The sequence below is a fragment of the Meles meles genome, chromosome 11, assembly GCF_922984935.1.
Source record: "Meles meles chromosome 11, mMelMel3.1 paternal haplotype, whole genome shotgun sequence".
Classification (NCBI taxonomy): Eukaryota; Metazoa; Chordata; class Mammalia; order Carnivora; family Mustelidae; genus Meles; species Meles meles.
In genome coordinates, this window is record NC_060076.1 from 48,742,820 (window position 1) to 48,756,151 (window position 13,332).

Sequence of the window (13,332 nt, forward strand, 5' to 3'; positions counted from 1 at the left end):
GAAGGAGAAAGGATCCTCGCCCTGCCTGAGCGCTCTACCTTCCTGAAAAGACCACTCAGGCCTGAAAACATTGCCTCAGAAATCCAATATGAAGACAAGGGGAACTGAAAGATCCTACATGATTCTGCTCTGCACCTGGATTAGAATAATGATGAGGATCTTTTAAGATGGTAACACTAAAGCTGATTGCAGTCTAACCCTTCTGAGATCTTTGACTTCATTACCTCTGTCTTCTCAGTAACCCCATTTGGATTCCGCTTATTTATCCAGCTGTTCGGAGAGAAACAGAAACCCAGAGGGAGAATTATTCAGATCGATCCAATATCCAAGGAGGAACACAAAGGAGTTGTGAGATAATGGCTGGTCTGGAAGCAGTTGTTAAAAGATGTGAAGGATAGAAATGGACAGAAGATTTAAGAACCAGGAGAGGCCAGGGCATGAATTTGGTCTGGTGGAGAGGGTGAGGGATCAGGGATTCTAGTTTGCACTGTAGATGCCAAAGGCTTGTTGTCTGTGGTTGTGTATGGCAACTGGAGGTGTGGGAGGAGTCAACTGCATGACTGACTTGAAGTTCCAAAGACAAGTTGGCAGGATCCCTTTTAAATTGTCATGAGAGTGGGGAGGAGAGGAGGCAAGGTGGTGGAGAAGTAGCATGCTGAGGCGATATCAGGTAGCAGGAGATCAGCTAGATAGTTTATCAAACCAATCCAAACACCTATCAATCCAACAGGAGATCGAAGAGAAGAAGAGCGGCAATTCTAGAAACAGAAAATGGACCACTTTCTGAAAGGATGGACCTTCGGAGAAGTGGATCCAAAACAATGAGAAGATAGACCACTGGGAGAGAGAGGGTCTGGCTCCCAGTAGGCAGCGGAGCAATGGAGCACAAATTAGGACTTTTAAAAGTCTGTTCCACTGAGGGACATCGCTCCAGAGGCTAAGATGGGGTGAAGCCCACCCGGGTCTCAGGTTCTGCAGGGTCACAGAAGTGTCGGGCGTGTTTGAGTATTACAGAGCTCCCAGGTATTAGAGCAGGGAAGCTGTTACAGAGAATGAGCGAAAGAGTGAGCTCTCAACTCGGGGTTACCTTAAGCTGTGATCTGTGGCATAGGCAGACCTCTGCTCTGTGAGCAGGGACCCCACAAGATCCTGGGAGACCCCCCGGAAGAGCGCAGGGATCTGCTGGGTTCAGAGACTCCAGGCAGGGCTGTGTTCCAGAGATGCCTGGTCATAGGCTGGGGGAGCTCGGGGCGTGGCCAGAGGCCAGGGAGATGGGAGTGATTGAGCACTTTTCTCCAAGGGTGCACTGAGGAGTGGGGCCCCGAGCTCTCGGCTCCTCCAGGCCAGAGATTGGGAGCCCACCATTTTCATGCTATCCTCCAAAACTCTATGGTAAGCGTTCAGGGAACAAAAGCTCTGAAGGGGAAACTGAGCGGATTACTAGTCCGGCCCCTGGTAAGGGTGGTGCAATCCACCTCTGGCAAAGACACTTGAGAATCACTAAAACAGGCCCCTCCACCAGAAGACCACCAAGAAGTTCAGCCAAGACCAAGTTCACTTACCTAGGAGAACAGTGGAATTCCAGAGGAAGAGCAAGCAAAGCATGGCATTCATGGGTTTCTCCCCATGATTCTTTAGTCTTGCAAAGTTAATTAATTTTTTTACTTTTATTTTTTTCTTAAGCTAATTCTTTTTAACTTATACTCTTTCCTCTTTTAACGTTTTTTAACAAGTTTATCTTAACAATGCCTTTCATTTAAAAAAATCTTTTTGAACCTTTGTTATTATACTCACGTTTTATACTTCATTGTATCTAACTTTATTTTTGTATACGCATAGGATTTTTTCTTCTAAAAATATTTAGGATACAACTTCTTCTAATATGTCAAGATATACCCTAAATCTAGCACAGGTCTTTGTTCTACTCTCCAGCCTGAGCAAATTGTCTCCACTTACCTTGTCAACTCCTTTTTTGAAAGCTTTTTTAAAATCTTTCATCTTATAGTCATATTCCATCCCTTCATCATGTTTACACTTATTATGTGTGTGTGTGTGTGTGTGTGGGGGTATGCGTGCGTGTGTGTTTTTCATTCCTTAAAATGTTGGGAGATAGTTTATTTTAAGAGACCTAAATATCCCCAAAATTAAGTGGGTGACTCTGTTCTATTCACCAATATAATATATATATTTCTTTTTAAATATTTTTTATTTACATTTTTTCCTGACCTCCTTTTCCCCCTCTTTCTTTCCCCCAGGATTTGGGGGCTCTTCTGATTTGGATAGAGCACATTTTCCTGGGGTCCTTGCCACCCTTTTAGTATTTTACTTGCTCCTTCATATATTCTTATCTGGATAAAAGGATAAGGCGGGAAAATGCACTGCAAAAACAAACAAACAAACAAACAAAAAAAAAAAACACAAAAAACACAAGAGGCAGTACCAAAGGCTAGGGACCTAATCAATATGGACATCGGTAATATGTCAGATCTAAAGTTCAAAATGATGATTGTCAGGGTGCCACCTGGGCTTGAAAGGGGCAGGAAGATATTAGAGAAACTCTATTGGAGAAATAAAGTCCTTTCTAGAGAAATAAAAGAACTAAAATCTAATGAAGTTGAAAGAAAAAAGCTATTAATGAGGTGCAATCAAAACTAGAGGCTCTTACTGCTAGCATAAATGAGGCAGAAGAGAGAATTAGATTTATATAGAAGACCAGATGACAGAGAATAAGGAAGCTGAGCAAAAGAGAGACAAACAACGACTGGACCATGAGGGGAAAACTCGAGAGATAGATGATACCATAAGACAAAACAACATTAGAATAATTGGGACTCCAGATGGAGAAGAAAGAGAGAGGGGAGCAGAAGATATATTGGAGAGAATTATTATAGAGAATTTCCCTAATATGGCAAAGGGAACAAGTACCAAAATCCAGGAGGCACAGAGAACTTCCCTCAAAATCAATAAGAATAGGTCCACGCCCTGTCAGCTAATAGTAAAATTTACAAGTCTTCGTAACAAAGGGAAAATCCTGAAAGCAGTCTGGGGCAAGAAATCTGTAACATACAATAACAAAAATATTATATTGGCAACAGATTTATCCACAGAGACCTGGCTGGCCAGAAAGAGCTGGCATGATATATTCAGAGCACTCAATGAGAAAAACATGCAACCAAGAATACTATATCCAGCGAGGCTATCATTGAAAATAGACGGACAGATAAAAAGCTTCAAGGATGAAAAAACATGAAAACAATTTGTAAACACCAAGCCAACTCTACAGGAAATATTGAAAGGGGTCCTCTAAGCAAAGAGAGAGCCTAAAAGCAGCAGACCAGAAACAAACGGAGACAATATACAGTAAGAGTCACCTTACAGGCAATCCAGTAGCACTGAATTCATATCTCTCAAAAGTTACCCTGAATGTAAATGGGCTAAATGCCCCAAGCAAAAGACACAGGATATCAGAATGGATAAAATAAATAAATAAATAAAATAAACCCATCAATATGCTATCTTCAAGAAACCCATTTTAGACCGAAAGTTATCTCCAGATTTAAAGTGAGGGGGTGGAAAACAATTTATCACGCTAATGGACGTCAAAAGAAAGCTGAGGTGGCAATCCTTATATCATATCAATTAGATTTCAAGACAAAGACTATAATAAGAGATGAGAAAGAGATTATATCATACTCAAATGGTCTGTCCAATAAGAAGATCTAACAATTGTATCTATGCCCCTAACATGGGAGCAGCCAATTATATAAATCAATTAATAAAAAAACAAAGAAACACATCAACAAGAATACAATAATGGTAGGGGACTTGACAGCCCCCTCACTGAAATGGACAGATCATCCCAGCAAAAGATCATAATGAAATAAAAGCCTTGAGTGACACACTGGACCAGAGGGACATAACAGATATATTCAGAACATTCCATCCCAAAGCAACAGAATACACATTCTTCTCCAGTGCACCTGGAACATTCTCCAGAATACATCACATCCTGGGTCGTAATCAGGTCTCAACTGGTATCCAAAGATTGGGATCATTCCCTGCATACTTTCACACCACAATTCTCTGAAGCTAGAACTCCATCACAAGATGAAATTTGGAAAGAACCCAAATACCTGGAGACTAAAGAGCATCCTTGTAAAGAATGAATGGGTCAACCAGGAGTAAAGAAGAATTGAAAAAATTCATGGAAACAAATGATAATGAAAACACAACGGTTCAAAATTTGTGGGACATGGCAAAGGCAGTCCTGAGAAGGAAATATATAGAGGTACAAGCCTTTCTCAAGAAACAAGAAAGGTCTCAAATACACAAACTAATCCTAAACCTTAAAGGACCTGGTGAAAGAACAAGGAAGCCTAAGCCCAGCAGGAGAAGAGAAATAATAAAGATCAGAGCAGAAATCAATGAAATAGAAACCAAAAAAACAATAGAACAAATCAACAAAAGAAGGAGTTGGTTCCTTGAAAGAATGAATAAGACTTGCAAACCCCTGGGCCAGACTTATCAAAAAGAAAAGAGAAAGGACCCAAATAAATAAAATCATGAATGAAAGAGGAGAGATCACAACCAACAAGAAAGAAATACAAACAATTATAAGAACATATTATGAGAAAGTAGAGATGTCCTAACTACCACAACTGAACCAGGAAGAAAGAGAAAACCTGAACAGACCCATAAACAGTAAGGAGAGTGAAGCAGTCATCAAAAAATCTCCAAACAAACAAGAGCCCAGGGCCAGACAGCTTCCCAAGGGTTCTACCAAACATTTAGAGAGGAATTACTTCCTATTTCCTGAAATTGTACCAAAAATAGAAATGGAAGGACAACGTCTAAACGTGTTTTATGAGGCCAGCATTACCTTGATCCCAAAACCAGACAAGAATCCCATCAAAAAAGAGAATTACAGACCAATATGCTTGATGAACACAGATGTGAAAATTCTCACCAAAATACTAGCCAATAGGATCAAACAGTACATTAAAAGAATGGTTTACCACGACAAAGTGACATTTATTCCTGGGCTGCAAGGTTGGTTCAACATCCACAAATCAATCAATGTGATACAATATATTATGTGATACAATACATTAATAAAAGGAAGAACAAGAACCATATGATACTCTCAATAGATGCTGAAAAGGCATTTGACAGAGTACAACATCCTTTCCTGTTCAAAACTCTTCAAAGTGTAGGGATAGAGGGTACATACCTCAGTATCATCGAAGCCATCTATGAGAAACCCACTGCGAATATCAGTCTCAGTGGAGAGAAACTGAGAGTTTTCCACTAAGGTCGGGGAACACGGCAGGGATGTCCTTTGTCACCACTGCTATTGAACATAGTACTAGAAGTCCTAGCCTCAGCAATCAGACAGCAAAAGAAATTAAAGGCATCCAAATCGGCAAAGAAGAAGTCAAACTATCACTCCTTGCAGATGATATGATACTATATGTGGAAAACCCAAAAGACACCACTCCAAATATGCTAGAATTTGTATAGGAATTCAGTAGTGTCAGGATATAAAATCAATGCTCAGAAATCAGTTGCATTTCTTTACACCAACAATAAGACAGAAGAAAGGGAAATTAAGGAGTCAATACCATTTACAATTGTACCCCAAACCATAAGATACCTAGGAAGAAACCTAACCAAAGAGGCTAGGAATCTATACTCAGAAAACTATGAAGTACTCATGAAAGAAATCAAGGAAGGCACAAAGAAATGGAAAAATGTTCCACGCTCATGGATTGGAGGAACAAATATTGTGAAAATGTCTATGCTACCTAAAGCAATCTACACATTTAACGCAATCCCTATCAAAAGCCCATCCATTTTTTTCAAAGAAATGGAACGAAGAATACTACAATTTATATGGAACCAGAAGAGACCTCGAATAGCTAGAAGAATACTGAAAAAGAAAGCCAAAGTTGGTGACATCACAATTCTGGACTTCAAGGTCTATTACAAAGCTGTCGTCATCAAGACAGTATGGTACTGGCCCCACAACAGACATATAGATCAATGGAAAAAAATAGAGAACTCAGAAATAGACCCTCAACTCTATGGCCAACTAATCTTCGACAAAGCAGCAAAGAATGTCCAATGGAAAAAAGACAGCCTCTTCCACAAATGGTGTTGGGAAAATTGGACAGCCACATACAGAAAAATGAAACTGGACCATTTCCTTACACCGCACATGAAAATACACTCAAAATTGATGAAGGACCTCAAGATGAGAAAGGAATCTCTCAAAATCTTTCAGGAGAGCACAGGCAGCAATCTCTTCGACCTTAGCCACAGCAACAATTTCTTGGAACATCACCAGAGGCAAGGGAAGCAAGGGCAAAAATGAACTACTGGGACTTCATCAAGATCAAAAGCTTCTGCACAGCAAAGGAAACAGTTAACAAAACCAAAAGACAACTGACAGAAGGGGAGAAGATATTTGCAAAGAAGATATCAGATAAAGGGCTAGTATCCAAAATCTATAAAAAACTTATCAAACTCAATGCCCAAAGAACGAAGAATCTAATCAAGAAATGGACAAAGGACATGAACAGACATGTCCGCAAAGAAGACATTCAGATGGCCAACAGACACATGAAAAAGTGCTCCACATCACTCGGCATCAGGGAAATACAAATGAAAACGACAATGAGATACCACCTCACAGCAGTGAGAATGGCTAAAATTAACAAGTCAGGAAATGACAGATGTGGGCGAGGATGTGGAGAAAGAGGCACCCTCCTTCACTGTTGGTGGGAATGCAAGCTGGTGCAACCACACTGGAAAACAGCATGGAGGTTCCTCAAAAAGTTGAAAATAGAGCTACGCTACAACCCAGCAATAGCACTACTGGGTATTTACCCTATACATACAAATGTAGTGATCCGAAGGGGCATGTGCACCCTAATGTTTACAGCAGCAATATCCACAATAGCGAAACTATGGAAAGAACCTAGATGTCCATAAACAGATGAATGGATAAAGAAGATGTGGTGTATATATATACAATGGAATACTATGCAGCCATCCAAAGAAATGAAATCTTGACATTTGCGATGGTGTGGATGAAACTAGAGGCATTATGCTTACCAAAAGAAGTCAACCAGAGGAAGACAATTATCATGTAATCTCCCTGGTTTGAGGAAGTTGAGAGGCAAGGTGGGTGGTTTGGGGGTAGGAAAAGAATAAATGAAAGAAGATGGGACCGGGAGGAGACAAACCATAAAGAGACTCTTAATCTCACAAAACAAACTGAGGGTTGCCCGGGGGGTGGGGGAGTAGAGACACGGATGTGGGGTTATGGACATTGGGGAGGGTACGTGCTATGGTGAGTGTGTGAAGAGTGTAAACCTGGGGAGTCACAGACCTATACAACTGGGGCTAATAACACATTATGTTAATAAAGAAAATTAAAAATTAAAAAAATGAATGCTCATGAGACATTAGATTTTTCTGCCAATGAGATAGAAGTTTGTGGCTGGCACTAGACTGACCCTCCTCCTTCCAACACATTGCAGGCTGCTGACCTGTCAGGGTCACCCGTGGTGTAGACACTATCATGGGCCATATCTGCCTAGAATTCTGTGCTCCCAGCATCCAATTGAACTTTCTCAGTCTTGGAAGGACACAGAGAGACAGTTGACTTGATGCTAACTTACTGTCCTACTATTCCATCTCTTGAGGATAAGTCACTAAACCAGTGGACACTTTCCCATTCCCATTCTTCTTCCAGGTTCTCACACTGCTGCTGACAGAGTAAGGAAACGGGTTTTTGACAGCATTAGAATCTCTGGGTGTCCACAAGTAGGCTTTGTGTAGCTGGAAGGGACATCCTCAGGAAGAGGTCCCATTTTGGTCACCTCCCTTGTCCCACGTGGCCACCAGGGGGCAGTCTCCCTGGAGAGGAGCTTCACTAGGCCACCCTTCAACCTGATCCTGCTTTCAGCCACAGCTGCTGTTCCATCACATTGGATGGAAATCTGAGCAAAGCCTCTCTAGCAGGTAGTTCTGCAAAACCTAGAGATTTCATTGCATTTTTGTCGTCTTCTTGCTTTCTGGTGCTGCTCCTCACGAAAACCTTTCAGCTGAGATGACAGCAGAACAGAAAGCTGTTGTGTGAACAGGCTGAGAGGTCCAGAGAGTGAATGCCAAGTGTGCTGTGGGGACTTCTGTCTTGGCGAGGAAGGTAACTGTTAGGACAGGGGAATGTGTTCTGCAATGAGGGTTGGGGAGGGTAGAGGGCAGGGTGGTTGCAGAAGGTTAAGGAAATAGCATGTTCTTCTGCACTTCCACCTAGATATTTATTCTCGACTCTCAGATGTTCGTAGAAGCCACCGTCTCATCACTGGTGAAAAATAAAAACCCTTCTTGGCAATGGGGGATGAATGGGTCAGGCTTTTCTAGAATTCATAACAGAATTCCAGTTTGGGAGGCTGCCTCCTTTGTAAGTCAGGTACTGAAGTGTAGGACACACTGTTCCCGAGAATTTTGTAGGAGGAGACAAACAATATTCTCATATATAGCGGGCAGAATTAAAATAAGAGAACTGCTACCATATTTATGCCATTCCATATGGAAGATGCACTGCTAGGTCCCTTTCAGTGCATGAGTTCACTGAATATTCACACTATTCTGTTATAATTATTAAATCTGTTGGTACTCCTGAATTATGCACAACTCACTATTGCTCCATAGATTTCCATGATTTATGTATTTTCAGCTGATTTGACCAATGATTTCTCATTGTTGTAAATGAGGAGAGAGAACACCTGACCCAGCTTCCCACCTTTATTTTTGAAGAAAGTCTGTCAGTCCTTACATTCATGAGAATCTTGTGATATGGATATCCACCAAACATTGTGGTATTCGGAACATGAGGAAATACTAGCAGGGAACAACAGAGAAGAATTCTTACTATATCAAACTATCTCGAAAACAGCAATGCGGTATTATGCCGCTGTAGTAAACAGTGTCACAAGGAGGAATTAGGGAACCTAATAAGCCGATAATTCCGGGAAACATGATTTTATCCATAGTAATAGATAATTTGATGAAGGATTGAATGAGTTATCCATTCCTGCCAAGTGCATTCTTAAATTCGATCAGCACACTGATCTGCAAGGTAGTAAGAATCAAGATAGGATAAACCACTGTCAGTAGTTCAGTCATGAGGAAAAATAAATATAACATTGAACATATTAACATGATTTGCAGAACATCGAATCTATGAAATCACTCAGGGAAAACGAAATGACATAAAAGGGCAAACTATGACCAGAATAATCAACCCCATTATTCCCAGATCCCATGCACTATTCTTCTCCAAGTCAGACGCACTGACTTCTCTTATTCATGCTCCCACCCACTCCAGGGTGGTCTCTGCTTATGCATTCCACAAAACCGACTCTCAGGAAGGTCAGCAAAGGCATCTGTGTTTCTAACATCACAGGCAGTTTCAATCCACATCTTCCAGGGATCCACTGACGGTCTTCAAAGCACATTTACTTCCTTAAAGACACTCACCAGCATCCTCTCTTATCCCTGTGCTATATGGCCAAGAGTCCACTGTCTCCTTTGTGGCTCTTCTTTCCCCTCCCTTCAATGGGTGAAGAACCTCAGAATCAAGTGTATGTCTGTTTCTCACATGACACGGTCTCCCTGCATGACCACCTCTGTTTCTGGCTTTGCCTCGTAGATGTGGACCTCAGCCACGGCGTTTCTTGTCAAATGCCAGCTCACCTGCCCCCGACACTGGACATACATATCTCGATGTCTGCCAGTGACCTGTCAAGGGATCCACACCTTTCCTGTGTGCACTTCCTGTGTACTTCTACCTCTCCGTTCACGCAGCAGGTGAGAGAAGTCACTTCCTTTCCTTCTTAATTAGAACACTAGGTAGGAGGATTGTTTTTAGATTCCCATCCCTATAGCAACCATATTTATATATCCCTACAACAAAAGATGTAGACATCAGGATCTGTATTTATTATATCCTGTAGCCTAAGGGCAAAGTGCAAGTAATCCTAGAGAAAGTCTGTTGTTATTTCCAGTGTTAATGCAGTATGATGGTCAATGCATTCTGCTGTCTGATTTCCAACGGAGTTACATGATCAGACCTGGTGTTGCTCTTTGAAAACCCTTTTGTAATTAAAGTTCCATAAAGAAAATATTGATAAACTGATTACATATAAAAACTATATTTTATTATATACTGTTATGTAAAGGTGCACATCCTATTACATGAAAACTGAATCTTATCAATATTTACATAAATAAATATTTAAATAGATAAATAGACATGAGCATGGTCATCTGTAGGCTACTACTGCTTGTAGAGTTGACACGTTCTGAAAACACTTGACAAATTGACTGTGTTCATGTCTTCGCAACAGCACAAATGAGAGTCTCTGACACGGCAGAACTCCGGAATGTGTGATGTTATCAGTCAGAGGGAATCATTTCCATGTTGAAAGGGGTGTCACTTCTTTCTCCTGAATCTTTCTTGCAAGGCTGTTGATGCATACAAGGGTTTCATGATCTCTGCTCGGACCATCTCCCAGGCACAAGGGCTGTATTGCTTCTCTTGCAGATAGAGGGAGATTCTCTGGAAGTAGTTCCTCAGGATGGAGTCCCCATTCACGAGGGGCGTCTCTTGCACCCCCGCCTCCTGCAGGGGACAGGCTTCCAGGTGGCCCAGCTGCTCAGAGAGTCCCGAGCACAATTCCTCCAGGAGGGTCGTGTTCCAGGGAGCAGGTGAGGCCTCTGTGCAGAAGAGGTGGAAGGTCTTCTGGCTCGTCACATGGACAACAGAGAGGGCTTGAGCCTTCTGCAGCTGCTTGCCATCAAATACCTCCTGGGGGAAGCCAAAGTCACTTGTGTACTTGTCACAGGAGCTAGCAGACAGTCTCCTCATTTGTCGAAGGAGCAACAAGGCCCTCCAGTGCAGCAGGCCATGGTCCTGAGGCAGGTCACATCCCAGAGAGCCAAGGGAGTGGCAGCTGAGCACCACCAGGGCCACCAAGAAGGAACAGGGCAGGGCCATCAGGGATCCTACAGATACTGTTGACCTGGCTGAGGTGGGCACGTCTGGGACCCGTGGCTCTAGCTTCTCTGAACTTCTTCTCTTGTGCGTGAGGCTTATGTAGGGGACATAGGCGTTTTCGATTTCTGAACGTTTCCCTTACTTTCTACTTCTCTTTTTGCTTTCCTTTCTACACTTTCTACTGGGGTTTAGAGCATGGGTCTCTCAACTGTTTCTTTTTCCTATTGCTGCCTCCTGTCACAGCCCTTTGAATATTTATGTAATTGTCCTTCCATCAAAACTTGGTAACGGAATCTACACTCTATACAGTTATGTATGTATAGCTCTGCTTTATAGATTAAAAAAGACAGAGTTCATTTTACTCTGTTTATTCAATTCAGGGTTACGATTGACTAAAAATTTCACCTGAAAGCTGTATTTTAAAGCAATTTATCCTTTACTGGATATCTAAATATGATGAGTGACTTCTAAATCTTCTTACATAAATGGAAATATAAAAGTACAATGCAAATTAAGTATTTCTAGAAAGACATAATAATATCGGTGTCCCTAGACACTGAGAATCATTCCAAATTGCTAACAACCAATGAATTATTCGATTATTTATTGTACATTTGTTTTTCCTATACTGTATTTTCGTATGACCTCAGTGAGAAACTGATTTTTAACTTCACTTGTGGCTAGATACTCATCAAGTTGTTCTCATATATTTTTTCTATCTAGTACCATATAGAATTCGTGATGTGATGAGTAAGTTTTGAAGAATTAAATGATTATGTAGAATCTATTTGTATTTCATTTCCAAAGCCCACATTAAAACAAGGCTCAAACACCAGCAACCTCCACAAGACTGCCCATGGCATGTTGCAGTCTTGTTCCCAACCCTAAGAACTACTTGTTACATTGTTGGAAGCAATTGGACAAGCGTTGCCTCTGGTGTGGGTTGGGGGGGGTGTGCTGTAATGGGGAGAGACCTTGCAGCTCCAGGGCAGGAAGGATGGAGAAAATCTCAGGACCTTCTTCTCACTTTTACTAGGAACTTATATGCTCTTTTTTATTTATTTTTATTTATTTTTTTTTTATTTATTTGACAGAGAGACATCACAAGTAGATAGAGAGGCAGGCAGAGAGAGAAAGAGGGAAGTGGGCCCCTGCTGAGCAGAGAGCCCAATGCAGGACTCGATCCCAGGACCCTGAGATCATGACCTGAGCCGAAGGCAGCGGCTTAACCCACTGAGCCACCCAGGCGCCCCATATGCTCTTTTTTAAAGGAGGGTATTTTTGTTGAAGTTCATGGCTTATAACACTAGGAGAGCGTGTTCATTCCAGGAAAGTTTTTGTTTGTGTTTGTTTGCTTGCTCTGGAGGAAAATCTCCTACCAGGGGACAGACTTCTACATACAAAATGAACCCGTGCCCACACCTGGTCCCTGTCTAGCCCACCTTGCCCCCACAATGGCAGCCTCCCCTGTAAAGACTGTGACGGGCCACAGATCAGCAGCCTCCTGCTCCTATCTCCTCTCTGTTCCTGCCACTGTGACATCACTGCACTGGGGACATTCCCTCAGGTCAACAGTAGTTACCAGGAGAAAAGAAAACAAGGGTCTTCTAAGAGAGTTTCAAAAAATCCTTGAAATTTCAAACTACCTTTGTTTTTCTTTGTGGCTTATAATTGAAAGTAAAATGGCCAGACAGAAACCACAAAGGAAAAGGAAGCAGCTGTGTGAATGGGCATGAGAGGATCCTGAGGAGAGAGGGAGGACGGGGAGCTCACAGGATGTTTCTACACTGGGGGAGAGGGAAACACTGTGATTGGAGAGTGAAAGGATGGGATCTCGGAGGGCATGGAGGAAGGGGAAATGTGCTGTACCAGAACGTACAGAGTATGCGGACATAGGTACAGTGTATATGTATACATATTACATTATTATGTAACTAATCACATTCAATGGATAGGCCACCTGTTCCCAATGGGTATTTTTTTTTCACAATGGTATTTTAGAGGATCAGCCCTTTGCAGTCAGTTACAGGGAAAAGGATAAGAGAAGATCAATTTTTAGGGAAAACGTAACAAATAGTGCCCATCTGTTAAATTCTCACTCAATGGAAGATACTAGATATGTTGAAATGTGCCACTTTGTTTTACAACAACTCTAGGAATATTTCCACCCCACTTTACATCTGGGGAGACTGAGCTGCAGAGCGTTTAAATGGGGTTTTCGTGATCAAACAACGAGGTAGAAACAGAATCCCGATACCGGGTAC

The 13,332-nt window shown here is 41.8% G+C and overlaps 1 protein-coding gene and 1 long non-coding RNA gene across 2 annotated transcripts in view; one reads left to right on the plus strand and one right to left on the minus strand.

Annotated features, from left to right (window-relative positions):
* LOC123952853 overlaps window positions 1-13,332 on the plus strand; it is a 35,275-nt gene that overhangs the window by 20,814 nt on the left and 1,129 nt on the right. The window lies entirely within an intron of this gene.
* On the minus strand, window positions 10,490-11,104 carry LOC123952840 (interferon alpha-1/2-like). The gene has a single exon (XM_046022424.1). The coding sequence runs from the start codon at window positions 11,066-11,068 to the stop codon at window positions 10,505-10,507; it is 564 nt and encodes a 187-aa protein (XP_045878380.1). The 5' UTR covers window positions 11,069-11,104; the 3' UTR covers window positions 10,490-10,504.